The sequence below is a fragment of the Pectinophora gossypiella genome, chromosome 9 (assembly GCF_024362695.1).
Source record: "Pectinophora gossypiella chromosome 9, ilPecGoss1.1, whole genome shotgun sequence".
Lineage (NCBI taxonomy): Eukaryota > Metazoa > Arthropoda > Insecta > Lepidoptera > Gelechiidae > Pectinophora > Pectinophora gossypiella.
This window is the reverse complement of record NC_065412.1, coordinates 2738441-2766430: the sequence shown is the minus strand read 5'-3', so window position 1 is coordinate 2766430 and position 27990 is coordinate 2738441. Positions and strand designations below refer to the sequence as shown.

General features: G+C 38.4%; 2 protein-coding genes across 3 annotated transcripts in view; both read right to left on the bottom strand.

Annotated features, from left to right (window-relative positions):
- The window catches only part of LOC126369404 (tachykinin-like peptides receptor 99D), a 212498-nt gene that overhangs the window by 177104 nt on the left and 7404 nt on the right, over nt 1-27990 (bottom strand). The gene's annotated exons all lie outside the window — the stretch shown is intronic.
- Nucleotides 1-27990, bottom strand: part of LOC126369770 (uncharacterized) — a 69475-nt gene that overhangs the window by 39741 nt on the left and 1744 nt on the right. Inside the window, exon 2 of the mRNA XM_050014335.1 lies at nt 25164-26288. Coding sequence (XP_049870292.1) covers nt 25164-26288 — 1125 coding nt within the window. The remainder of the gene's footprint in view (nt 1-25163; nt 26289-27990) is intronic.

Genomic DNA, 27990 nt, shown 5'->3' with positions numbered 1-27990 from the left:
GTTTTCCCACACGCACAGCAGTGTGTGTGTGAGAAGGCAACGTGTGTTGTATCATTCTTGTGTCGAACTATGTACAGAGAACATCAAATGAAAGTAACCTGTGACAGTGAGCCATCATTTAATTGGCTACAAAGATCCCCGTTACCTTGGGTTTGGAGTACCCCACTCGTGCTCTAACGTATGTGTACTTATAATATCCACTGAATATCCGTAATCATTATAAACCCGTAGCATGGATCCGTGATAGCTCATCATCATCTCCATCATAAAACTTCGATACGAGTACTTGGATACTTGCCCGTGAAACTAAGATCTACCTATATCATTATTACAAACAGAAGACATCATCATCAGTCCATTAACGTCCCCATTGCTGGGGCACGGGCCTTCCCTATGGATGGATAGGGAGATCGGGCCTTAAACCACCATGCGGGCCCAGTGCGGATTGGTGGTTATTAACGACACATCTAATACAGAAGTAGCCTTGTTCGGAAAACGTGTTACTTCAATCGTAATGTAACGGGCTCGAATCTCGGCTCGGGCTCTGAACCACTGAGTTCAACTTCATGAGTTTGAATCGTGTTTTTCAGGATTTGTCGGTTTATCAATAGGCTCGCCCTCAACAAGATTTAAACAGCTGGCTAGGAGTGGGTGTACTATAATATATGTATGTATAACTCTGCCCATCGCTTTGGATTCTTGTCCTGAAAACTTGGTAAGTTGCTGTTTTGTCAACACCTTCAAACTTGGCGGGCTGTGGGCCAAACTTGGCATTCTTAGTTCTCTCTCTTAGTCTGTGCGAGACAGGCCGAATACAACTTGAAACTTCCTCAGAATTCATCGGGAATATTAAGATATTTCTTATTTATCAGTTTAAAACAGCCCTTAATTTATATCAACACGTCTATTTTCTCGCTCCAGGTTTTAATTTGTCTCTTTCCCGGTCTGCTGCAAGAGACTTTGCGATGGATGTCTGTCTGACTATACCAATTGGGATGTAGTTGTGTTATGTTGTTTGTTAAAACAAATGCCAAATATCCAGACTTCCATTTACCGTGAAACTTCGACAGTAGTCAAGTACAGGCGGATTAAAAAGGCCGCAACCAGTGGCGGATTTACCAGTAGGCTGAGTAGGCTGAAGCCTAGGGCGGCAGATTTTAGGGGGCGGCAAATTTGGCCCAAATTTTTTTTTGTCTTACAGAAATAAAAAAATAAATACACAAAAAATGGGGGAAGCCTATGCCCAGCAGTGGGCGTCGTACGGCTGATAATAAAATGATGACACAAAGAAACAAGTAACAAGAATTTTAACATTTTAGTAATGCACACTATACTGAACATTCTTACGTCTGTACAGGCTTCAACCGAACATATTTTGCTAACTTTGCGCCGTGCTTTTGGTAGCGCTGCGCACTCGATTATAATTAGTGTGTCAGTGTGAAACGGTCACTCAACATAAAGGATACGTACTAGCCACGAGCGCTAATAGACAAATTAACCTACTTAAACAAATCTTTGGGTTAACGATCAACTTCTACAACTGCAACTGAAGGTGGAGCGATGAAGCCGGAACCTAGCTTTGGCCCTTACATCGTCTGGTCCTTCGAGGTACTAGTGAAGTGTTGTGTTAGTGACTGTGATAGCGAATCGGTGCTTTTGGCCTCCCACAAGCGGGTCTCACCAACTGCATTGAGAAAGCGCACATATCACTGTGTAAGTAGCATGTACTTCCTCCAGCGAAGCTTTACCAACTGACACCGCGATGGCTACTAACATAGATCACCGCCAAGGATCCTGTTCAATGGAAGAATTTGGGTTATCGATAAAAACGTCTAGAGGCTTTGGAGGCTCACTGGGCTGAGTTTAGCATGAATCACGAGAATCTTGCACCACCAAACTGCGGGTCGTTTTTAACGCCTCTATGAAAACGGACAGTAACTACAGACTCAACGATCTCATGGTGACAGGATCCAACTTGCTAAAGGATATCTGCTCTCTCATTATCAAGAGGAGGAGCTATAAATAAGCTCTCATTGCCGATATTGAGACGATGTTTCGCGTCATATTTTTACACGAAGATCAAAGGCCTCTGCAAAAGATCATCTGGAAGTCATCTCCCAACAATATACTACAGAAGATGGAGCTGTGTACGGTAACGTATGGGATAAAAGCAGGCCCGTTTTTTGCTATGCGCACACTAAAGCAACTGGCAAATGACGAAGGAAACGAGTTTCCTATGGCAGATAAAGCATTATGTCACCAATTCTATATGGATGACGTCATTACAGGGCACAATACACTACAAGGCGCGCGCACATTACAAAAACAACTTTTCGAACTGTTACGCAAGGGTAAATTTACGCTGAGAAAATGGGCAACTAACGATACAGATGTCCTTCAAGATCTCCCCGAAAAGCAGAAAGTCAAGAAAATGGGCATTAAGTTCAAACAGGATACACCAACAAAAATGCTTGGACTTGGCTGGAATACATCATGCGACCAGTTTTGTTCACGGAACAGAAAAATAACTAAACGGATGTTATTATCGGACATAAGCAAGCTATACAACCCCCTCGGGTGGCTTGCTCCGATCATAGTCAGTGCTAAAATATTATTCCAAAACTTGTGGAATAATAAACTTACCTGGGATGAACCTATACCCGACGAAATGGCGAAAGAATGGAAAAAAATCCAGTCAGATTTGGAAATTTTGTTCGAAATAGCAATACCCAGGTGGATAAATAGTGACAGTAAGCACATTGAACTGGTTAGATTTTGTGCGAATGTCTCTATTCGAACGGCAAACGTTAATTCGATAATACCCGCTACACAATCGAAGTACGTCAAATTAAAGGATAATCCTGCCGACTGTGCTAGTAGAGCATTACTGCCGTCTCAGCTCATAAACTTCGATTTGTGGTGGCACGGACCTAGCTGGCTAAAAACGGGACATATGGCCGACTTGGAAAGCAAGGATGTCCGCCTTAGATGCCTAAGGTCCATCTTGCACATCAAGTGGCAGGATCGAGTTCCAAACACAGAAGTTTTGCGTCATGCTGGTCTATCCGGAATAGAAGCGCTCATCATAAAGCACCAACTGAGCTGATGCGGTCACGTCTTGCGAATGGATGACAGCAGATCACCGCAAACAGTTTTCTATTCCGAGCTCTCTAGCGGAAATTGAAAACATGGTGGGTAATATCTGCGTTACTAAGACGTGTTTAAACCCAATCTCGTGGCATGTGAGATACCAACTGTAGTTGGGAGGAGGCGCCGCACCGTTCACAAGAGCGTCAATTTTTTTGAAAAGAAGCGTTTACAAAATCTTGACGCAAAGCGTCAAATACGGAAGACTCGACCGAAACCCTCCTATAATTACACACTCAATTCGTCAGGCCAGTTTCAAGTCGAAGTTCGGTTTCGCCAGCCACATCAGTGCCCACCACAACAACGACCCAGGATAGCTATTTAGGAGTCGCCGTCGCCGGATACGGTTTGGACGACATGATGGTGATAATTAGTACATGCTGCTGTTTTAGCTCAACAGTATACACTTCACTAAATCGTCGGCTGTACAAATAATTTAGAAACTGACACAACTATCCCCTAGTTCACAATCATACTAATAACGGAAAAAAGCCGATGTAATGAGGACGATAGAACACAAATCATAAAGTTGCAATTTAATTAACAGAATAAATGTAAATTATATGATTGTGAACTAGCGTATCGAATTTCAGAGGTCAGTAGGGGCGGCAAAAATTGAATAGCCTACTGGCGGCAAATTTGTAAATCCGCCACTGGCCGCAACAAAATTATTCATGTAAAATACAAATTTAATATAGCTATTTGACATTTGTGTGCATTGCGCACTTACTTACTTTTTTATGCGTAAAATTGTTTTATTAGATGAATTGCTTCGATACGGCCTTTTTGACCACCCTCGTAGTCCTAATATTTATTATGGTGCAGTCATTTGGCAGTTTTACTTGGAAAGCAGGTATTACAGTGAAACTTGGTTAAGTGGGACCTGGATAAGTGAGAAACCTCCATAACTGGAACTCATGCTGAGGTCCCAACACTTTGGCACTGAATTACCTCTGTTAGTGGGACGAGGTAAGCCTCTATATCTGGGATTCGTTCTTTCGATTTATCATCATAGTTACCTCTATAACTGAGACAGCGAGTAAATTTTATATGCATAAATCTCTGTAACTGAGATAACATTGTTTGTTTACTCATTCTTATTCCACACGTAATTCCAAGTACGTAAGTACAAATTTTGAGCTTCAATTACCTTCATTTTTAGTTTCGCTTTACTATCATACAGATATTTATTTGGAAAATACATAACACGTTATTTTATTTAATGAACGCGCCTGTATAACTGAAATAACCTGTATTCTCACCTCTATTAATGGAACCCTCTGTAAATGAGACAGATATTTATTTATACCTGTATATCTGAGACACTGGGTAAGTGGAATACCTCTATAAGTGAAACGACATTGCAGGTCCCTTGATGTCTCACTTAACCAGGTTTCACTGTATTCGAATTTCGAAAATTGAGAGTATGTTTTTTTACTTGAAACTAAGTAGCTCGTTAGCTGCGACGTTATTGTTGGTCACAATGCGAATGTGATTCTTCGAACCCTACGTGGTTTTCAGTAAGTTTACGACGATAAGAGTACCTGTTCTAGTTCAACTTTGGTACTAAATTTCGAATACCGTGAATAAAATAGAGCCGTGTTGGTAGAACGCTTGGTAAACGGTGGAACGTTGATAGCACACGCCTAAACCAATGATTGTCGAATTTGTTTTCGAATTCATGTTTGAATCATAAATGTTTATCACGTGCTCAGCGGCGAAGGAAAACATCGTGAGGAAACCCACATTCCCGAGAAATGCAATTTCTGAGGTATGTGATCTAACCTGTATTGGGCTGGTTTTCCTTTCGCGGGTTGGAAGGTCAGACAGGCAGTCGCTTATGTAAAAAACTGGAGCTGTCAAATCTTTAGGTTAGAGACCCTGTGAAAAACGGGATAATGCTAGGGAGATGAGGAGTAGTAGTAAAAGAGAGCGGGGTTGAACCGACGACAGCGGTTCTCATATAAAATGCGCGTTAGGATCTTTACAAAACTTTCCTTTTCCTGTGAAAAACGGGATAATGTTAAGGAGATGACGATTGAATTTCAAATACCTTATACGTCAATCACGTAGGCTGTTAATTTAAGCGTTCCTTGTGATCCCTCTTACTTCTTATCGGATGTACGTCATAAACTCACCCACGTACCGAATGATTATTACCATTTGGTACGTGTCTGGAAATAGGATTGAGTTTCGCACTTGACTTGTCTAAGTTTTAGGTACACTTGTGGATAAACAATACAGGGTGTTAGTGACATCGTAACGAAAACTTTGAGGGATGATTGAGACCATGATTCTGAGATTATATCAAGTGGAATTTTCCGTCGCAAAAGTATGGAATAGAAAATAACTTAAAAAAAAAACAAAAATTTTCATGAATTTTCCGACTGAAAATTCCACTTGATTTCAACTCAGAATCATGGTCTGAATCATCCCCTTCAGTATTCGATACGGTGTCACTAACACCTATACCTACTTGTATGGCTACAGTATGTACTTGTGCGGGGTGTAAGTGACATCGTAAGGAATACTGAGGGGGATGATTCAGATAATTATTCTGAGTTAATATCAAGTGGAATTTTTCATCGCAAAAGTATAGAATTGAAAATAATTTAAAAAAACTAAAAAAAAATCATGAATTTTGCGACGGAAAATTCCACTTGATATGAACTCAGAATCATGGTCTGAATCATCCCCCTCAGTATTCGTTACGATGTCACTAACACCCCGTATACTCAATTTTGTAGCCGAGTAATAAATCCCAGTCTACACAAAAGATAAAAATTAAATAAAAAATAACCAAAAGATGAAAGAAAGGAAAAGAGGAAAGATACAGAAAGTTTTATGAGTTCAAAATTTAGTGCAGTCAAAACTGCCAAGTTTTACTTCGAAAGTTTTATTCGAGTTACGAAAGTTTAGCGATTATATAGATTTCAACGTGCTCCTTTCGAATTTTGCTTTGCCTTCGAAACTCCCGCCAAACTTCCCAGGTAATAAGCAGAAACAACTAAACTAATTATTTCAGTTATCTGGGCCTTAGCGAAGTTGTAAACGATTACGAAAAACGACAGTGGCCGTGATAAAAATGTTTTTGGGATTGACATAAAGGGACATATCAATATGTCACATACATTTTATCACTGTTACTCTTTTCAAAATAGGTGCAACTGCCAAGTTGCGAGGACAGCCAGGTTAGCCGTAACCTCTCAGCTCACACACTTACGAAATGTACATTGAATTTTCTTTGTTACTTTCAATGAGCTGGGGGTTTTTTAGAAAGGCCACATCGATGCAGTTCAATATTGCAATTTGACTTTTGCGCATACAAAAGTAAGAGCGCAATTTCAACAAATGTCAAATGGCAATATTCTGAGTTGAATAGCTTCTAAATGGTCTTATAAGCCGCCACTGTTTATGAAATAGGGCGCTGTTTAAAGCTATAAAAGTAGAAAAACCACTTTGACATCATCAGGGATTGTAATCCACACGCATTCAATGTTTTGCCCAACGGAGAAGTAAACAAATTGAGCATTTATAGGTACTCATCAAGGGATCTTCCTTATTACCTGTTTTTTCCTGTTTGATATTTTTCCCAAGGCCCGGATCATACTAACTAACGGAACGCAAAAATCCTCGCATTGATATAATACGCATATTTTATCGATAATATCAAAGCTATATTGTCTTCTTCTATCGTGTGGGTTGTGAGGTGGAGTACTAACCTCATCAACCCTGGTGTCAGGGTTACTATTGAGCCGCCAAAGGCCCCTGACATGCCTCATGTAGCTACTACTTACTTACATCAGCAAGTAGTAACCGGGACTAACGGCTTAACGTGCCTTACGAAGCACGGATCTTACTTTTAGACAATCAGGTGATCAGATTGTAATGTCCTAACCAAACTAGGGACCACAAAATAATTTTTGTGATATGCCCCCACCGGGAATCGAACTCGGGACCTCCGGATCGTGAGCCCAACGCTGATCCACTGGACCACGGAGGTCGTTAAGCTGTGTTGTGATTAGTAAGTAGAAATTTGCTCAAAGCCTTCTTCTTCTTTGCGAGTCGATGGCGATCGCGACTAAATTTTTGCTGACCAATAATTTAAATCTCAGTCTACACAAAAGATAAAAATTAAATAAAAAATAACCAAAAGATGAAAGAAAGGAAAAGAGGAAAGATACAGAAAGTTTTATGAGTTCAAAATTTAGTGCAGTCAAAACTGCCAAGTTTTACTTCGAAAGTTTTATTCGAGTTACAAAAGTTTAGCGATTATATAGATTTCAACGTGCTCCTTTCGCTCATAGCCTTTTTCTTACAACATACATATTTCTATAACATTTGATCCAACACGACGACGGCATGAGGGACGTGAGGAGCAGAATAAATGCGGATGCGGATGAAATGGCGACAGGTCTCAGGGACAACATGTGACCCGCGAATGCCCCTAAGCTAAAAGGGAAGATTAGTAATGGCAGAGATGGTGTGACCAGAATGCACAATATTAGGAATGAATATATAAGAGGACTGAAACTAGCGCCGGTTAGTGAGAAATTGAGGAGCGACAGGTTAGCATGGTATGAGCATAAATAATGAGGAATGAAAGGCGTAATGGAACGGCCTCTGTGGTCCATCCGGAGGTCCAGGGTTCGATTCCTGGTGGGGACATATTATCACAAAAATTACTTTGTGGTCTCCAGTTTGGTTAGGACATTACACGCTGATCACCTGATTGTCCGAAAGTAAGACGATCCGTGCTTCGGAAGGCACATTAAGCCGTTGGTCCCGGTTACTACTTACTGATGTAAGTACGTAGTCGATATATGAGTCATGTCAGGGGCCTTTGGTGGCAGGGTTGATGAGGTTGGTAATTCACCTCACAACCCACACGATAGAAGAAGAAGAAAGACGTATAACGAGGAAAGTTATGAGTAGGTGTGAGTAGCAAGAATGGAAAAGGAATACATGCACATGAACATGTATACAGGGTATTAGTGACATACACATACATAAACTCACGCCTATTTCCCACCGGGGTAAGCAGAGACTATAGAATTCCATTTGCTTCGATCCTGAGACACTTCTCTTGCTTCCTCCACATTCATCAATCGCTTCATACACGCACGCCGGTTCAGAGTAAATCGTATTAAACCTTTTCTAAGGACATCTCTAATTTGGTCAATGTAAGTCCTTCTCGGTCTTCCTCTGCCAGCCCTACCATCAACTTTCGCTTTATATACCGCTTTTGCAATTCTATTATCATTCATCCGCTCTACGTGTCCAAACCAAGCTAACATTCCCGTCTCAATTTTAGTCGCTATATCGTGTTTTACATCACATCTCTGTCTTATCACACTGTTTCTCACTCTATCACTCAACTTCACACCGCAGAAAATCTTTTAGAAATACGAATCATCATCCTCCTGCCCTTGTCCAGGGTATTAGTGACATCGTAACGAAAACTTTGAGGCATGATTCAGGCCAAGATTCTGAGTTTTTATCAAGTTAAATTTTCCGTCGCAAAAGTATGGAACGAATAATAATTTAAAAATACATAGAAACATTCATGACCTTGACTCAGTGTTCGTTACGATGTCACTATCACCCTGGACAAGGGCAGGCGGATGATGATTAATTTATCTATAAGATTTATGGGAATTCAAACTCTAACGTGGTAAAGATACCACGCATGCTAAATCTTTATTTAAACATCTTATGCAAGAGATCTCTTAGCTGTAAGTTAACTGTAAGTATTTTAAAACATAATAACATTAAGCGAACTCCACTCCCACAGACAAACCGAGCAATTGGTTTTGTGGGGTTTTTATTGTACCAATATTTTCTGTATTTTTTATGAAAAAAAATAAACATTTTACTTACTTACTTAAGAGCACCGGTTAATAGTTTTACAGTCTATTCTGTAATAAAATCTCAGCCTATCTAATCAGTGATAATCTTCGATCACATAAATGATTTTGATTCAGATAACTGGCAAAAACAATTTATCGGAAAAGCAATATTTTTTTAGCATAATAGTGCTGATTCTGGTAAACACAATTTAAATATTATTTTAGTTTGTCAATTCTAAAACAAGCTCTATATCGTTTTCTATTATCTATATCTATATATACGTTTGGTCATGTAGTTTAAATTGATTTTGCTTCGAACACGATTGACTTAGTTGAACACCGCGCGATGAACTCTGAGCATCTGAGCAACATACACATCACCACACATCACCAGCCCATTAACGTCCCCACTGCTGGGGCACGGGCCTTCCCTATGGATGGATAGGGAGATCGGGCCTTAAACCACCACGCGGGCACAATGCGGATTGGTGGTTATTAACGACTGCTAATGCAGCCGGGAGCAACGGCTTTACGTGCCTTCCGAAGCACGGAGGAGCTCGAGATGAAAACTTTTTTTTTTGTGGCCACCCATCCTATGACCGACCTTTGCGAAAGTTGCTTAACTTCAACAATCGCAGACCGAGCGCGTTTACCGCTGCGCCACCGAGCTCCTCCAACATACGTACCTAACTAATTAACTTTGAAACCTTTGATGACGATTAAATTTGGCATCAAAGAACCATTTTGTGGTTAATTTCGACACAGATCTAAGAATATAACATAACAAAGCATCACGCCTGTATACCTAAGGGGTAGGCAGTGGTGTATAGTATCCTTAGTGACACCGTATCGAATATTAAGGACGATGTTTCAGCTCATGATTCTGAGTTAATATCAAGTGGAATTATTTTTCTCGTCTTTTCGGCCGCGTTGTGTTGCGTAGTTTGCTTAGGTACTTACGTATACATATATACATAAACAGCCTATATACGTCCCACTGCACAGGCCTCTCCTCAATCAACCGGAGGGGTATGGAGGGTATGGAGTATATAAAACTATAAAGAAGATAGGCATAATCAAATTCGAAGATAATGGTAAAACTATTTAAGATAATATATTTCAGTTAGCCAGGGTTGGAATTGGAATTAGATATTTTCAAAAAAATATTCAGCACTAAATCTCATTTGAATAACGATGGTACCTATAAATTTTCCTTTTCAAGGAGGTCTCGCTTCAACATGAAAGTGCTATTATTGGTATGAATAATAACCGCTTCCGTGGTCCAGTGGTTAAGCGTTGTGCTCACGATCCGGAGGCCCCGGGTTTCATGCCGGGTTCGCGCGGCACGAATTATATTGAGCGCTTCGACCAATAAACGATACGAATGCTATCTACGTAGATGGACGTCAAAGGGCTATTGGTCGAAGGCATCGATATAATTCGCGCCGTGCGCGGCGCGGTTACCGTGCAGAGCCTACTGTTACGTTTGGCATAAAAGCATACGTGAAGACTATTTATTATATATTGCAGGTCTTTAAAGAAAAGCCATAATACACACTACCACCTTTGTTGACCAGTCCATACGCAAAATTACAATTTGCCTTATTGTTTAAGTACGGTCACGAGCATTAATATGTATACACACTTCGGTACCATGTCACATTAACTTTTTTGACAAATTGAACTGTAAGTTTCACTAAATGTCAAATATGTTAGTGCGACAGAGTCCTAAAGTGGATACATTATATTGCTCATGACTGTACTCGTACTTACTCTCTTTTATTTGTACTCTCTTTTGTAAGTTGTTTTTATTACGTGTTTTGATTGTATGTTATGTGTTAATCTTTATTTTGTTTATTATAATGTTCTGTGGTGTCACTTTATAATAAACGTTTCTTTCTTTCTAATACCTTCTTAATTTTTAGAACCCCGAATTTAAAGGAATGTTTCAAACGCCTTCTAATATCTTTTGTTTTTGAGCTAAGTACCTCATTTAACAGTCTGGAGTATTGTCTAAGTACCTTTGATCTTATCTAAGCTTCCTTCTGTAACTACGCAGTGTCTGCATAAGTACGTCTTAATATATACAGGGTGTTAATGTCATCATAACGAAAACTTTGCGACATGATTCAGACCATTATTCTGAGTTAATAACATCTGAGTAAATAATTTAAAAATACTACTAAAATGTTCATGAATTTTCCGACAGGAAATTCTACTTCTAGATATAAACTCAGAAACATGGTCTGAATCATCCCCCTGAGTATTCGTTGCGGTGTCACTAACACGCGTACCTACTTGTATGACTATCTGTACATACTTGTACGGGGTGTAAGTGACATCGTAACAGATACTGAGGGGGATGATTTAGCTCATTATTATGTATAGAAGAAAGACAACAAAAGTACAGAACTGTAAATAATTAAAAAGAAACACAAAAAAAATAACTTAGAATCATGAGTGGAAATATCCCCCTCAGTATTCGTTACGATGTCACTAACATTCTGTATTATAAAGCACCTACTTAAAAAAAAAACATTACATAAACTCACGACTACATATCCCAATTGGGGTCGTCCAGAGGTACATCCATCGAAAGATGAACTAAGTACTCACACCTCACCGAGCTTTCTGTTAGACCAACGTGATAGGTGGTGGGCCGTATCGCCGTCAGTAATGATCGAATTCACTGTGTTACTAAACACGACGTTGGCATAGGGACACATTAATTAGTCACAGTCAATTACGGTTAAATAAACATAAACAAGTAAACATACATTGATCGACTTTGACAGTCTATAAATATGTATTTATAACTTCATACATACTTAATGTATCGTTTACAAATAACATCTCAGTGGTCTCGATTCCTGCAGACACCTTCCAATTTTATTTTGAGTTACTTATACCTGTCATTTTCTTATTCGCCAAAAAGGAAAGGGACGGCTGATTGACTTTTAATTGGCTGTTAATTTTAAAATGAAAGAATAACCGGGCGAATAAAATAGGCATCTCAATCCGTTTGACGTGTGCTGTCAACTTAATTCAGTCGGGTTATTGGCCAATATAAAATTTTGGAAAAGGATTTTATAATTCTGCTTAAAATTGTGGTATGTTCCATAAATTGTACGCCTGTTGATTACCCGTACCTTTCCTTTTCGCAATCACCGCCAATATAAACATTTAAATATTGAAGTCTGTTTAATCAATTTCTGATAAAGTAATTAGTAAGTATGCTACTTCTAAAGGTAAGATCAATTTACCTAGTTTAGGCGTCACTTTGTTGTTGAAGTTAAGCAACTTTCGCAAAGGCTGGTCATAGGATGGGTGACCACAGAAAAAAAGTTTTCATCTCGAACTCCTCCGTGCTTCGGAAGGCACGTTAAGCCGTTGATCCCGGCTGCATTAGCAGTCGTTAATAACCACCAATCCGCACCGGGCCCGCGTGATGGTTTAAAGCCCGATCTCCCTATCCATCCATAGGGAAGGCCCGTGCCCCAGCAGTGGGGACGTTAATGGGTTGGTGATGATCATGAGGCGTCACAAACGAATTATATTTGGAAACAAAAATCCGCATCTCGCCATGCTTATCCTGATTACCAGCTCTGTATGCCTCATGCTTAAGTTCCGTTTCTTTACATAATATTAATAAGTGATTAAAAGTATATACCTATAAAACTTATCTAGGAATTAGGAATAAATAAATAATTTATTTTCAGTAAACACTGCCTAATTATTTACATATACTGAGATATAAAATATATTAAAATTATCTTTTCAAGTTTAAGTAAAGAAATTATTTAAATATACTTATTTTTCTATTTAAGTTATTTACCAATTTTAATCAAGAAAAACGTATTAATAATTCCAACATTTTTTCACGTTTTTCTATGACGTCACCGGGTACTTTTTCATACAAATTCAATAGTAATATCGCGTTTTGACGTTTAATAAAAAATAATTGATTTGGCTAGTACGAACTAGCCTATTAGAAGGTTAAACGAAGAAAAAGCTGTACAGTGCCACCTACATTGTTCTTGCGGAACGAAGCTCAGAAAGTCCTTCATTACCGTGAACTATACAATATAGCGATAGAATTACCGTGAACTATAAGAACGTGAAATATACGTTATAGTATAGGGGTACTCTCCACCCAGCACCGATTCGAAGTTGGAGCGAGCTTGATTTTCTTACCTCAATCCGTAGGAACTAGAGGTAGAGGTAATGTACCGCGCCGTTCCCGGGAAAATACGCCTAAGTAAATGAATGCCGTTGAGGAGCTCGGTGGCGCAGCGGTAAACGCGCTCGGTCTGCGATTGTTGAAGTTAAGCAACTTTCGCAAAGGATGGGTACCCACAAAAAAAAGTTTTCATCTCGAGCTCCTCCGTGCTTCGGAAGGCACGTTAAACCGTTGGTCCCGGCTGCATTTGCAGTCGTTAATAACCATCAATCCGCACTGGGCCCGCGTAATGGTTTAAGGCCCGATCTTCCTATACATCCATAGGGAAGGCCCGCGCCCCAGCAGTAGGGACTATGGGCTGATGATGATGATGAAATGAATGCCAAAGTGTGAATGTTCCCAGCAGTAAAAAGGCGTACTTATAAATTATGCAAAGAGAGATTTAAGACAGATAGGATTAGAGTACAAGCAGCCAGGTTCCTTACTATCGGAGGAAAAATCGGCCAGATTATCTGTCCTACAAAAAGTCTGACGCGGCGGGCGCCCTTAAGAGCCCACCGTGCGTTTGCTCGGATGACAAATAGGTATTTAGATGTGTGCGTCACACGCACAGATCGGCGCGCACGAGATCGGGTTCTTAATAAAACAAAAAAATACATACATACATAAACTCACGCCCATGTTCCCCGAAAGGGTGAGCAGAGCCACAAATAATCAGAAGACCATTTGCAGCCACTTTTGATACATAGTCCTAAGATGGATAATGATGAACCGTATAGTGATAAGGGATCAACCTATCGCCCATATAGATTCATCATAAACAAAAAATATGTAACTCAAAAAATCGAAAAATGAAGAGGTTTAAGGCGTTTTTCTAGTTTTTACTCAAGTTGAAGTACTAAATAAATTATTTTATAATTTGGCTTCGATCAATCTATTAAGCAGTTTATTGTGAATTTGACCATATAAATAATATGTTCAACAAAGATAATGTAGCTTTCTCAATCCATAAAACGGTAACAGCTGTTTTGACAGATTTTACATGGCGCTCTCTTTTTTTTTTTTTGACATTCCCTGGAAAGGAACATCACTGGTTGGTAGTTTAGTATCTTTAAGCGGTAAAGGACTAAGGGAACGCTCTGAGATTGTCCGTCCCGCTCGCACGCACGGTGTAAAGCAACTCACGGTGAGAGGGAGATACTTTATGTAAAGTATCTAGGATGTGATTGCGTTGAACGCTTGTTGAATGGGACCAGAAACACTCGCCAGAAATCGTGTCAAGTATTCCATCTCGCTTGTTTTAAATTTTCTTTGAGCTAAAAGCTGCTCAGAAATTAATGAGTCATGTAAGTACTTTTACCTTGACTTTGATATGTTAAAAACGAGTTTCAGTGTTTACATGTAGGTACGTTTTTCAGAAAAGCATATGTATGAGTGTGAATGACAATTTTTTTTTAAACGCTTTCATGTTTATGTTTTTACTTAGCCGTAAAAACAGCTCGGGAAACAGGACCTGTCAAATCTTTAGGCTAGGTAAGCGGATCCTGTGAAAACGGGGTAACGCTATGGTGATAATGATGATGATTTTTATCATTGTCATTAAACCTCATAACCGCCTTTTGAAAAGTTACATTCGCGTATTTTTTTTTCACAAAATCTCTCAATTGAAGCGGAGATCCGTGACACAATAGACACGCTAGCTTCAATCCAGGTTACAATTTTAGCCTCTATTTTTATCTCTATTGAAATTATTTGGAAGAAATATAGGTGTTATTTGAATCAAATCACAATGTGATTTTCCATAAAGGTGTTTTTGTTGTTTTCACTATCATCTAACGTGTAGGTCGTGAGGTGAATTACCAACCTCATCAAACCTGGTGTGAGGGCCCGTGACGTGGCTTAATGTACCGATTACTTCAGTAAGTAGTTACCGGGACCAACGACTTAACTTGCCTTCCGAAGCACGGATCATCTTACTTTCGGACAATCAGGTGATCAGCCTGTTATGTCCTTTAGGGATCACAAAGTGATTTTGGTGATATGTCCCCACCGAGATACGAACTCGGGACCTCCGGATGGTGAGCTCGACGTTCAAACACTGAATCACAGAGGCCGTTTTCACTATAAGGCGAGGATATTGTAATGTCAAACATTAAATGTGTTGCCATCGATAAACGTGTACATTATCATTTATTTATTTATTTAATAATTTATTCTACACAGGATAACACAGAAACACAATATGTCAACATGAGGAGAGACAAAGGCACAACTTATTTCTAACAGAAATTCCTTCCAGTAAGCCTGTGAGGGTGAAAGATTAACGAGAGGGCAGATAGCGTGTACAAGCGTACACAAAAATACATACGTAATGGTGCTAATTCCTATAAATACCATCTAATTTTATTTTAAGTTATATCTGTCATTTTCTTATCCGCCGAAAAGGAAAGGGGCGGGTAATCGACAAGCATAAAATTTATGGAACACACGTCAATTTTAATCACAAATCTAAAACAACTGTCTAAAAATTTTACATCAGTCAATAACCCGACACAGTTAGTAGACAGCATTGCATACCAGTGACGTACCTTTTTGATTCGCTCGGGTTATTCATTCATTTACTCATTCTTCCTAAAATTAAGAGCTGTGAATCATCCGTCCCTTTCCTTTTCGACGGATATGAAACTGACGGATATAACTTAAAATAAAATTAGGCTGTGTCTGCAGGAATCGGTCCCAATAATATTATTACATATATAATTATCATTTGCCTATTTTCCTACAAAGGCAATATTATTATAACGAAACTTTATGTGTCACATAGGAATGTCTTAAGTGACGAAACAAATATACTGAGGGGTGTGCCAGATGTCATAAAAAGTTTACGGGGAGAGTTGTGTTATAATAAAGTTGCATGCCACTGAAGGTATTCGTTATGAAATAATAGTATCTTTGTAACTATACTATCCGCCTTAGCAAACTTCTTATCTTTTATTTGACATGATGGACCTCATAATTTCTTTCTCCTTATTTTTCCTCGTTTATTCTGGTATACAGAGTGTTAGTGACATCGTAACGAATCTTCTTCTATCGTGTGGGTTGTGAGGTGGAGTACCAACCTCATCAAACCTGGTGTCTGGGTTGTTATTGGGTTGATTATCGTAACGAATACTGAAGGGGATGATTCATACCCCCCCCCCCCCCCCAGAGTCCACTACGTACGTTTTGAAGGAGGCGCGGCTGTGGTAGCGCCACCATGCTATCTTGGTGAGATGATGGCGTTCTAGCCCCGGAAAACCAGCCAGTACCTAGACATATCATTCCAACGTTGCCTCAGTTGGCTCGACCATTATAGACGGCGACACAGCTAACCTATCACGTTGGTCTAACAGAAAGCTCAGTGAGATGTGGATACTTAGTTCATCTTGCGACGGATGTCTTTGACTACTCCAATTGAGATACAGTCGTGAGGTTGTGTTATGGTTTATTTTTAGACGAGAGTTATTGCATACTTGTCTCTGACGGCATTCTACAGCATATTTCCACATAAAGGTGGCTTCAATGCTTATTATGTAGGGACAATATTCCTGTCGTGAGCTTTAAAATATTATTATTACTTCGGCCGCTCCGTTATTAAAAATGTTGCCCAAACGTTCATGAATCATATTGCTGTTATAAGAGCAAAAATATAAAGTTGAAAACTTGATTAAAGATTCTTTTCGTTCCTCCATTAAAGTTTTATTTGATAATCACACACACAAACACACATACACACACACACACACACACATACTGTCAAAGATGTAATACCGATTAGGAAGAGCGGGGCTTCCTAACACAGGTCTTTAAATGAGGCTTACTAGGAAGTCCCAATAACGAGGTTATATATTGATGTACTATTTAAAGCAAATAAACTATTTTGATTTTTGATTTTGATTTTTGATAATCGCACTAGGGATGGGGATTGAGCCATGGTAGCCCAGTTGGTAGAACGCTTGCCTCTCACTTTGAGGCCGCAGGTTCTAATCCAGTACAGGCCTAAACCAATGATTGTCGAATTTGTTTCCGAATTCATGTTTGGATCATAAATGATTATCAATTGCTCAGTGGTGAAGGAAAACATCGCGAGGAAACCCACATCCCGAGAAATGCATTTTCGGAGGTATGTGACCTAACCTGCATTGGGCTGGTTTTCCCTTCGCGGGTTGAAAGGTCAGACTGGCAGTCGCTTCTCTGTAAAAAAACGGACCTGTCAAATCTTCAGGTTAGGTAAGCGGACCCTGTGAAAAACGGGATAATGCTAGGGATGGGATTTATAAAAAAAGGATGACTTCATTCTCTGAAATTTCAAAAAAATATGGATGGCGATGTAAAACCAATATGGATCCAATAGGTATAGATAGCAACTTAAACATTACAAAAATAATTATATGGTTTTGCGATTACATTATATTTATGATTATGTATCCGAATGATGTGAAATCAATTTTGCGACGGAAAATTCCACTTGATATTAACTCAGAATCATGGTCTGAATCATCCCTTTTAGTATTCGTTACAATGTCACTAAAACCATATACTGCTTGTGTTTTGTGTTCCCGACGACCCGATTACTCTAGCCATAGAGACAGCCAATCAGCTCGCGACACCAAACACTTCAGGGCCCCGATACCGACCCCGCCGGCGTGGCCAACGATTTCCCTCATTCAGCGCTTATCGCTATCGACCCGCTAGGGTCGATTTATTCTTTCAAATATTTTTCCTCTCAGACGACGCCCTGAGCCGAGGTTCGCGCCCAACTGGGCACCCTCAGGCCTGTTGTCTTAAACGTTGTACCGGGTGAGAGCCTTCAGCGCTCCCCATTTGTCCGGCCAAGTAGTTAATGCCATCTGCGGCAAATCTACAATAAGTCAAGTCAAAAAAAAATTGTGTGTTTTGTGAAAGAGAAACGTTTTCATGTGAAATTCGATAACTTTAACTGTTGCTTGAAGTTGTATCTAAGAATGGCTGATTTAAAACCGCAAGCTGCAAGAGAACTGCGGTTTCCACTGTTATTGAATTTCAGCATTGTACGAAGTATTTTGTTATTGCCTAACTTTATTGCTCAGCTGGTGCACTGTCGTAATGTTGTCCTTCTGATATATATATATTTTTCGTATAAACAATTGATATATACACACACACGCACACACACCACACACACACACACACTCACACTCACACACACACACAGACACTTACACACACATGTTTCATTCATCTATATCTTTATATTAATAGTTCGTTGCACAAACTTATAAGTTATTTATAAGCTCACGGATGAATTCTGCCTCCTAAAATACAGGTTGACCTAGTTTGGGAGGTAGGAAAAACCTTGTTAATAACGCTCAAAAACTTATATAATTGTATACTACACAGTTTTGTAGAAGATGATGAATAAAAATTTTATTATTATTATTTATTATTATTATATAGTATATAATTTGATATAGGCCCCGATTCCTGCAGACACCTCCTAATTTTATTTTAACTTGTAAGTAAATACCCGTAAGAATGAATAACCCGCGCGAATAAAATAGGCATCTCACTGGTATGTTTGACGTTTGACGTGCTGTCTACTTAACTCTGTCGGGTTATTGGCCGATGTAAAATTTTTAGACAGTTGTTTTCGATTTCTGCTTAATATTGACGTGTGTTCCATAAATTTTATGCCTGTCGATTACCCGTCCCTTTCTTCTTCAGCGGATACAAAAATGACAGGTATAACGTAAAATAAAAGTAGATGGCGTTTGCAGGAATTAGCACCATAATGTAAATTTATTGTAATTTGTTATATTTGTTGTTATGCACTGTAATTGTAATTTTAAATTTATTTATTTCAATGTAATGTATTTTAACCTATTTTAATAAGGATATCAATTTATAAATAAAAAACATGTTTTATAGCGACTACGATATTTTTGAGTCAAGGCGCATTTCCTGACTTCTATTACCTCTTCATCTTCATAATCTATCTATTCCTTTTCTTTCATAGTATATGTAGTAATTTAAGTATTGATATATACATACATGTATGTATGTATGTATTATAAAACCCACTCTACACCCAGAATTAACTAGCTAGAATGTTTGACAGTTTCGACAAAAATCACTCACAAAAATGTCTTATATAGAAATTGCCGTTCCGTACACTATTTCACCTCTATTTCTTTCACTTTACTCAGATATAAAGCAATAAATCATACTGTGTAAAGGATTTACAGTAAGTTGTGACACTCCGAGATAATGGACAGATACGCGTGTGTGTGTGCCTCTAAAGTGTACCATTTATCATAAATATATTCTATAATACTTTAGTCGGGGGTTATATATATGTCGTGGCCATATCGTAGAATTGATCATTTCATGATGTGCTCGATCATTTCATGAAATAAAATATATATAATAACACGTTGGCTACATCATGATGCAGTTTGGCCAAATCAATGAACACGAAACGTTTAACGATATGAGCAACTAAATGCATGATTACTTCATGATATGGCCAAAGGTTGGCAATCATTATCGTAAAATTAGTAACATTATCCCCCGTTAGTGGCGCTGGTGTCGATTATATTTAAAACTTGATTGATATTATAATCGATGAATCAATATAATAATTGTACAATTTTCCATATCAAATAGGTACATAATTTTGAACCTAAGAAATTAAGCGATTATTCGCATTTTTATTAATAACGCCACCTACATAAACGATATGGCCAAACGTTGATTGAAGTATCATTAAACGTTAACGTTTCAACGATATGGTCAACTTAAGTTGGCTAATTCATGAAATATGACCATTTCATGAAATAGTCGAACACATCATGAAATGGCCAATTCTACGACCTGGCCACGACATATACATCAACAGGGGGGAGAATTACATTACAGAACTACTGGGAGCCGCTTATGCCAGTTGTTCTGTTGACAGAACTGTCAAACGTAACTACTGATCAACAGAACTAACGCGAGGAGTGGAAATCTGTTATTCAAGGCCTACATCCCAACAGAGCATAAAAGGATTAGAAGAAGGCGAACATAACTCTCTCAGTCTCTTTATTTAAGAGCTGCGCCCTTGTCGGTGGAGTAATGGCTTTCATTGCTCCATAACAACAAAAACATAACTAATGAGACAAAAATCCTAGTAGGTCTGTTAACAGAACTGTACAACAGAATTAGGGTTAGTATAAAAAAATGAAAATTAAAAAATATTTTATTACTTACGGGGGGTTATGTGTGTAGGTATGTGAAAGACAGTAATCACCCAGTCCTACGATTTTTATGATCTTCTGATCGAGTAAACGAGACGAGTTCCGTACAGTAACTTAGAGCCATAACGTAACGTCCCCGGCGACAGTCGTCAAACAATTGATATTGGAATTTATGGTACATGGCAACACAAGCATTCCAATATTGCCTCAATATGCGTTTGGCGTTTGACATGTGTACTTTATTTGTAGAATAGTGTTATTAATTAATGGTATACTTCTGAAGTACAAACTGTAACAATAGCGGAATATTGCATTGAGACAAACCTGCAAGGTTTAGCAATGCGATTCAATTGTATCTTTATGTAAAATGTTTTCAACAATAAATAAAAAAAAAAAAAAAATATATAAAATGTTTGGCAACACCGCACAAACGCTTGTAATCGTTGTCAGAGTGGGGAAGCCGCAAGTCACCAGTAAACAAATCGCAGCCATACCATAGAGTAATAAATAATACTAAGTATAGAACGGTAACTCTCCGCCCCGTACCCATTTGTATGGGGCGATGACCTCAACCTCTTTGGGTCATTTAAACCACTAAGGAGTAAAGGAGTAGTAAAGGGATAGTGCGAACTGTCTGTCTCGCTCGCATGTAAAGGTTAAGGTTAGGTTTCACAGTGCGAGCAGCTGATGTGACAATAGATAGCTACTGTGCCTGTGTACTCGTATGACAGTAGCTCGAGTCGCCTCCCACGGTCACACTAAGCAAACTGCTGGCGTCGCAGAAGACAGCTACTATACCAGTGTACTGGTATAATTCGTTTGTATCATGTCGTCCAAACAAGAAACACTGTACCCGGCGTGGGCCCGAGCGTACGAGCTACTGTCATTTCGCAAAACGTGCGAGTAACTTGAACGCGAGCAACTGTCCCACTCGCACATGACAGTAACTCGTATGACGCGGTCACACGTGCGTTGTAGCTGAACCTCAATAACTGACACGGTCAGCTCGCATGTTAGCTCGCACTGTGTAACCTAGGCTTTAGACACACAGTAAAAGTGATATTTTATAATAGTAGCTGAGGAGCTCGGTGGCGCAGCGGTAAACGCGCTCGGTCTGCGATTGTTGAAGTTAAGCAACTTTCGCAAAGGCCGGTCATAGGGTGGATGACCACAAAAAAAAGTTTACTAATCTCGAGCTCCTCCTCCTCGTGCTTCGGAAGGCACGTTAAGCCGTTGATCCCGGCTGCATTTGCAGTTGTTAATAACCACCAATCCGCACTGGGCCCGCGTGATGGTTTAAGGCCCGATCCATCCATAGGAAAGGCCCGTGCCCCAACGTTAATGGACTGATGATGAGAGTACTTATTGAGGTCCTAAGATAGCCATCTGTTGACCAGACAGTCAGTCATACTCGTATGTAGACAATTAGTCATGCTCGTGATGTAAAGTAGTTTAAATTTTGTTTTTATCTCTACTCTCAGTCGAGCAGGGGAATTTGTAAAATATCAAAGGACTAACAAACTTTACGAAAAAGAGCATTTTGTTAACAATGTTTTTCCCCTTTTTATTTTAGAAAGGACATAAATTAATGAACGCGACTGACGGACGGGCAGATGGGCAAGGCAGGCCGGGAAAGGAATCTATCATATATTTATATGGGGTATGTCTGCTTGGTAATTTTAATCTGTAATGTAAGAGATCAATTTCCCCATAGGGAATCGAACCCGGACCTCCAGATCGTGAGCCTAACGCTCTAAGCACTAGACCACGGAGGCTGTTATTGCTGTAGTAAGGAATTAAAGTAACAAAAATAGCTTATATTGAAACAGATTAACAGAGTAACTCGGTAACTGCTCCCTAAGTAATCCTTTGTTACAATATCCGCCTCATCCATCACTGCTGGTGACGTCATCACGCAATCGCTATCCTATTGGCTAGCAGTCTGCGACAAGTTACCGTATACAGACGTCCGACTTTGATGGAGTAGGGGAGACTCAAGTCAATCAGAAGACAACTTACAGGCATTCTTGAAGACGTATGAGAGATACGATGAACTGTATGTTGTAGGTGATAGGTAATCATCATTTTTTTGGGTTCTATGCAGCTTAATGCACACCATATATGCATAATATTTCATTATTATTTCTTTATTTTTTATTTCATTAGTACATAGGACTGAAAATAATTAAAGAAAGAACACTATTTTTGGAGTTATATGCAGCTTAAAGCACAACATAGTATATGCATATATTTCATTAGTATTTCTTTTCATTTATTTCATTAAGTACATAGGACTGAAAATAATTAAAGAAAGAACACTATTTTAGGGTTATATGCAGCTTAAAGCACAACATATATTATTACATTAGTATTTTTTTTATTTCATTAAGTACATAGGACTGAAAATAATTAAAGAAAGAACAATATTTTTGAGTTCTATGCAGCTTAAAGCACAACATAGTATTTCTTTTTTTATTTCATTAAGTACATAGGACTGAAAATAATTAAAGAAAGAACAATATTTTTGAGTTCTATGCTGCTTAATGCACAACAAAATTCAATTAATAAGTAGAAATTAAATAAAAAATACTAAAAAAACAGGTATTTTTTTCCCCACTTGATGTCAACTCAGAATTATAGTCTGAATCGTCCTCCAAAGTTTTCGTTGCGGTGTCACCAACACCCTGTATAGCACCACGTACGGTCACGAGCATTAATATGTATACACTTTGGTACCATGTCACATTAACTTTTTTGACAAATTGAACTGTAAGTCTCACTAAATTCCAAATATGTTAGTGCGGCAGAGTCCTAAAGTGGGTACATTATATTGCTCATGACTGTACTGAAAGGACACGCACGTACCCGCGCACAAATCGCGTTTCCGTGTATTTTAGATTATCAGCCTCCGTGTTCTAGTGCTGAAGTGTTGGGGTTACATCCGTGCTTTAGGTCCACGTTCGATTCCCGATAGGGACACTGTTTACATCAATTTGTGAGACTGTCCTGTGTTTGATAAGGACATTGCAGGCTTAAATAACCCGGGGGGTTAAAATGGCCACATCGAATTTATCTAAAAATGCAATATTGCAATTTGACATTTGCGCATATAAAAGTAAGTGCGCCATGCAAACAACTGTCAAATAGCAATATTGCTTTCTTAAATGTATTGCTTCGATGTGGCCATTTTAACCCCCCCTAATCGTCCGAACAAGTAAGATGATTCCGTACTTCGGACGGCACGTTAACCGTAAAAAAATACCTCCACAATCTTGCAGTGAAGCAGCGTGGTGGAGTGTGCTCCATAACCCCTCCGGTTGATTGAAGGGAGGGCTGTATCTATCTGTGGGACCACGGAATAGACTTTCTTCTATTCCGTGAGTGGGACTATAGACTGTTTATGTTATGTTATGTAGGATTATCCAGACTGAAAGCTAAAACGGAAACGGAATATTAAAATGGAGGCGGACGATATGAAAAAAAAAGAGTATAAAGAGCTGAGGCACACTAAAGGCCGGTAAACAAGCGCTAAAAATGTCATAACACCGGAGCGACACTGCATTTTTTCTCGTCAGTGTGTTTTTGTATATTGCTTTGCAGTTTTCATCATGAGGACGTATCAAAAGTGGGTGGAAGTTACTTTTGAGTACTTGTGGCATATAACAAAGAACGATAACTACGTCTAGCATGGAAATTCTTCGCCCCGCACCAATTAGTATCGGGCGCTAACCTCACCCCCTCTAGGTCTAACGGACGCATTTTTGACGAGATCAAATAGGCATCTCGCCGCGGTGTGCAACTGTATAAAATTGTAGTTCCTTAAATTTTTAGTCTGTTATTACGCATCCCTTTTCTTTCGGTGGATACCAACAGAACTGGAAAAAAAGGATGTAAAATAAAATAAAATAGCGTCTGCTGAAATCAACAAAACAAAAATATCCAGTCTTATTATTTTTGTCATATTATTCAGTGATAAGTTTATCATCGGTCGTGTAACTAGATGTCTTATAAGATACTTAATTTGATATATTTTTTTGACGACGTAATCGGTAATTCACTTTTATGACTGTGATATACACGGATATACACGGATTTAAATTTAGTCAGAAAATAAAAATTAAATAAATTAAAAAGAGGAAATGAAGAAACAAACAAGAAAAACAGTAACAGAAAAAGAAAAACGGGAGTTTGGAAAATAAATTAATTCTTCTGCTCTATACTTATAATTCACATTTAAAACAGGAATTGTAAATACATATTGTGTACAATATTTTTCTCACACGAATGAACAATAGTAAAGAATACGCGCACTATCTCAATTATTTTATTCATGATGTCATATACCCTACTCCTATTACATCCTGGGATTTTTTTTATTTTTTCTCGAAACCTCCACAATGAAGACAATCGTAGCCAGTGTATATCCAACGATCAACACTTCCCAAGGAACAATTAGGCAACCTTTAAAAGAATTGTCATAGAAACGCAAATTGGTTATTTTTGCTTCAAAATACAAACCCCGCGTGTGTCGGGGTAACACACCAGAACCACGCACCTCCAAAGAGCGTCGCTCTAATTGTTCTATGAAAGGAAATCCTTTGTAGAAAAAAGTTGCATATATAACTTTTACAGCTGGACGACGGAAACGATAGAGCCGTGCTTCCCCTGTAGAGTCGGAAAGCAAGTGTTGATTATATTTAAAAGCGAGCGAAGCCCCTACAGTATATATACCGTCAGTTTCGCAAACTTTCTTCATAGCCTGGATGAGATTTTTGCATTCGCCTTTATCTCCGTCAAACCTCATTTCAGCAAAAGATGTCAAAAAACCTCGGAGTGATGGTGTCACACAAGGTCTAAATTTAAAGGTCACTAAATCTCTTTCAGAGGAAACTTGATAGGCTTTGCTGGGGTGTGTGGTCAAGCTCATCAGGCTAGATTGATAGAAAGAGTTCATCAAGTAAGCAAACCAAATCCAAGTAATGAGAAATAGTCTCACACCGCGTCCCTGGCGAAAACTGAAGCCGTGCAAGAAAAGGGTATCAAACATTTTTAAGACAATTGCAGTCTTGTCTCTTGAGTGAATCATGTAGACGACCAAAGCAGAGCTTATAACAAAACACGTCAAAAAAAGAGCCCACACAGAAGGGTTGAATTCAATGTATATGTTTTGCCAAATTGGTATGTTTCCAGCTTTTTTGACAATAAAAACAAATTCATCAGCATAGGCCGCATAATAATATATATATGAAAAAGCTTTTGCCCTAATATCCGTGAGCACCGTGAATCCAATAAGACCATCAACCTGTTTATTTTGTATGAAGGCAAAAGATCCATAAGCAGTCATATTATCCTCGTCTATAGCTGAGAAAGTTTCAGCAAAGTCAATGTAGCTGTAGTTCACTTTAAAGTGTTCTAGTTCACTCAGTAATTTAAGGCTGTACTCCTCAGTGCCGATACATTTGTCCTTGTGTTTTAGGTCACATTTATCTAAGTGGAATGTTAAAGGAGGTATGTGGGGGACTGCAATATTTAGAGTACAATTTCGGAGTCCAGTCACCAGTTTATTTGGAAAATAGTTGGAGATCTCAGTGGTGGCACATTGTCCATAAGAGATTATTCTATCAAAATGACGCCCACACGCAAAGTTTTCAAATGGATTGTATGTATAAATATCTGCTTGGTTCGTTCCGTTGATCACTATAACGTTGTAGACATGTAAATCTAGTAACTCTTCAAATACTTTTTCAAGTGTTTTATCTTCAATATTATCTATGATAATGACAAATCTTGCAGACGGATTCCATTCTGCTTCCTTTCTAAGGTAATTGAAATTGACAATGAAATCTTTAGTATTTCCTGCATCAATTAAATATCCTTGGTTTGGAACACATAATCTCTGCAATGGTGTTCTAGATACGATTGACCACAAAGAAAGCATATTTACCGCTGTAATAATTTTCGATCCGTCTGAATTAATGTCAACAAATGTGAGTTCGTCTTTTCGTTGAAATGACTTTTCCATAATATTCATAACACAGGTCACCAACTTGGGATTTTCTTGTTCAGAATTGGATATTTTGTTACAATAGCTACCTGGGAGTAGCAAAAGCAAAAGTACGACCGACATTTTCGATATTGGTAATATTTATGAACAACTGTAATGAGCGAATAATGACCATTTTCGTTGGACATAAATCATTTTTTATCCTGCTTGTTAACATTATTTTTTTACCATTAGTGAAATGTCTAATAAGTATCATTATGTCACCCTTGTTATTGCACTATTACGCGCATCTACTTTCTACCTTTCTTTCTAATACTTAACAGTCATTGTTCACGCACTTCTTCTATCGTGAATGTTGTGCACACGTATTCCGAGATACGGCGATCTATAGAGATCGCCCCATGGTAAGGGTTGTTTTTTTCTTTAATTTCATTTTAACATGTACTTGGAAAATATCTCGAAAATATAATGTCACCTTCTAGGTCATTTTCAACTATGTACTAATAGAGGCAACAATAATTAAAACAAAATATAAATACTTTTTGCCGTACTAATAAAAAATAGACACGCTGTGAACGTGTGATTAAGTATTTGATAGCTACGCAAAATTAAACCCAATTATCAAATAATTCGATTAACTTAGCTTGGCTGTCAAATATACCTATATACATGTCACCGTAAAATTGTAAATAACGTTAGATTATAATCTATCGTTAGTTAATCTCGCGAGATTGTGAACTGTCGAATAATTATGAATCGTATCATATTGCTTACAATTTAACGTATTATTTTTCGGTAGATTATAATTTATCGAAGTGAAACCGTCAAATTGTGATACGAAACGCACCTCGCGTGCTATACCATAGAGTTACAAAACTATTAGAGTGAGCATAATGTTAATTTGGGATTCTCTTAAAATGCATAAATGTTTTTGTCATAATTTTAATTATCATAATCCTTTTTGCATAACCTTTTTTAGCATAATAGTTTTACTTTCCCATAATAACATCTAGGAATACTGGTTTGTTAGGTATAACTTATTTTTGGGATTAATAAATAGATATCCATAATTCTTTTTTAGAATAATAGTGTTTTGTCATAATTTTTACAAGGCATAACAGTAGGTTAGGGTGCGGCGGGGGTGGCCCTTGGGCCACCCCTATGCCGCCAGCATGTTTATCTTACACACGAAAAGTATACTGAATGATACGTTTCAGATTTTTTAATTTTGATACATTTTTTCTTACCATGTGATGTCAGAATTATTGATTACTTACTAAATAATTAATAAATACGTACTTGATTTCACAATCTTGAAGAGCATTTATTTTATTTGACTGACACCTGTGTTTTATTCCTAACTCTATGGACACAGAACGGTCTACTGTAAGGCCGACCAATCAGGGACAGCCGTCGGACAGTTGACAATTTGACAATTGTAAGATTGTGATTTAACAGTTTTACTTCGATAGATTATAATCTGACGAATAATAATACGTTAAATTGTAAGCAGTATATTACGTTTCACAATTTTTCGACAGTTCACAATCTCGC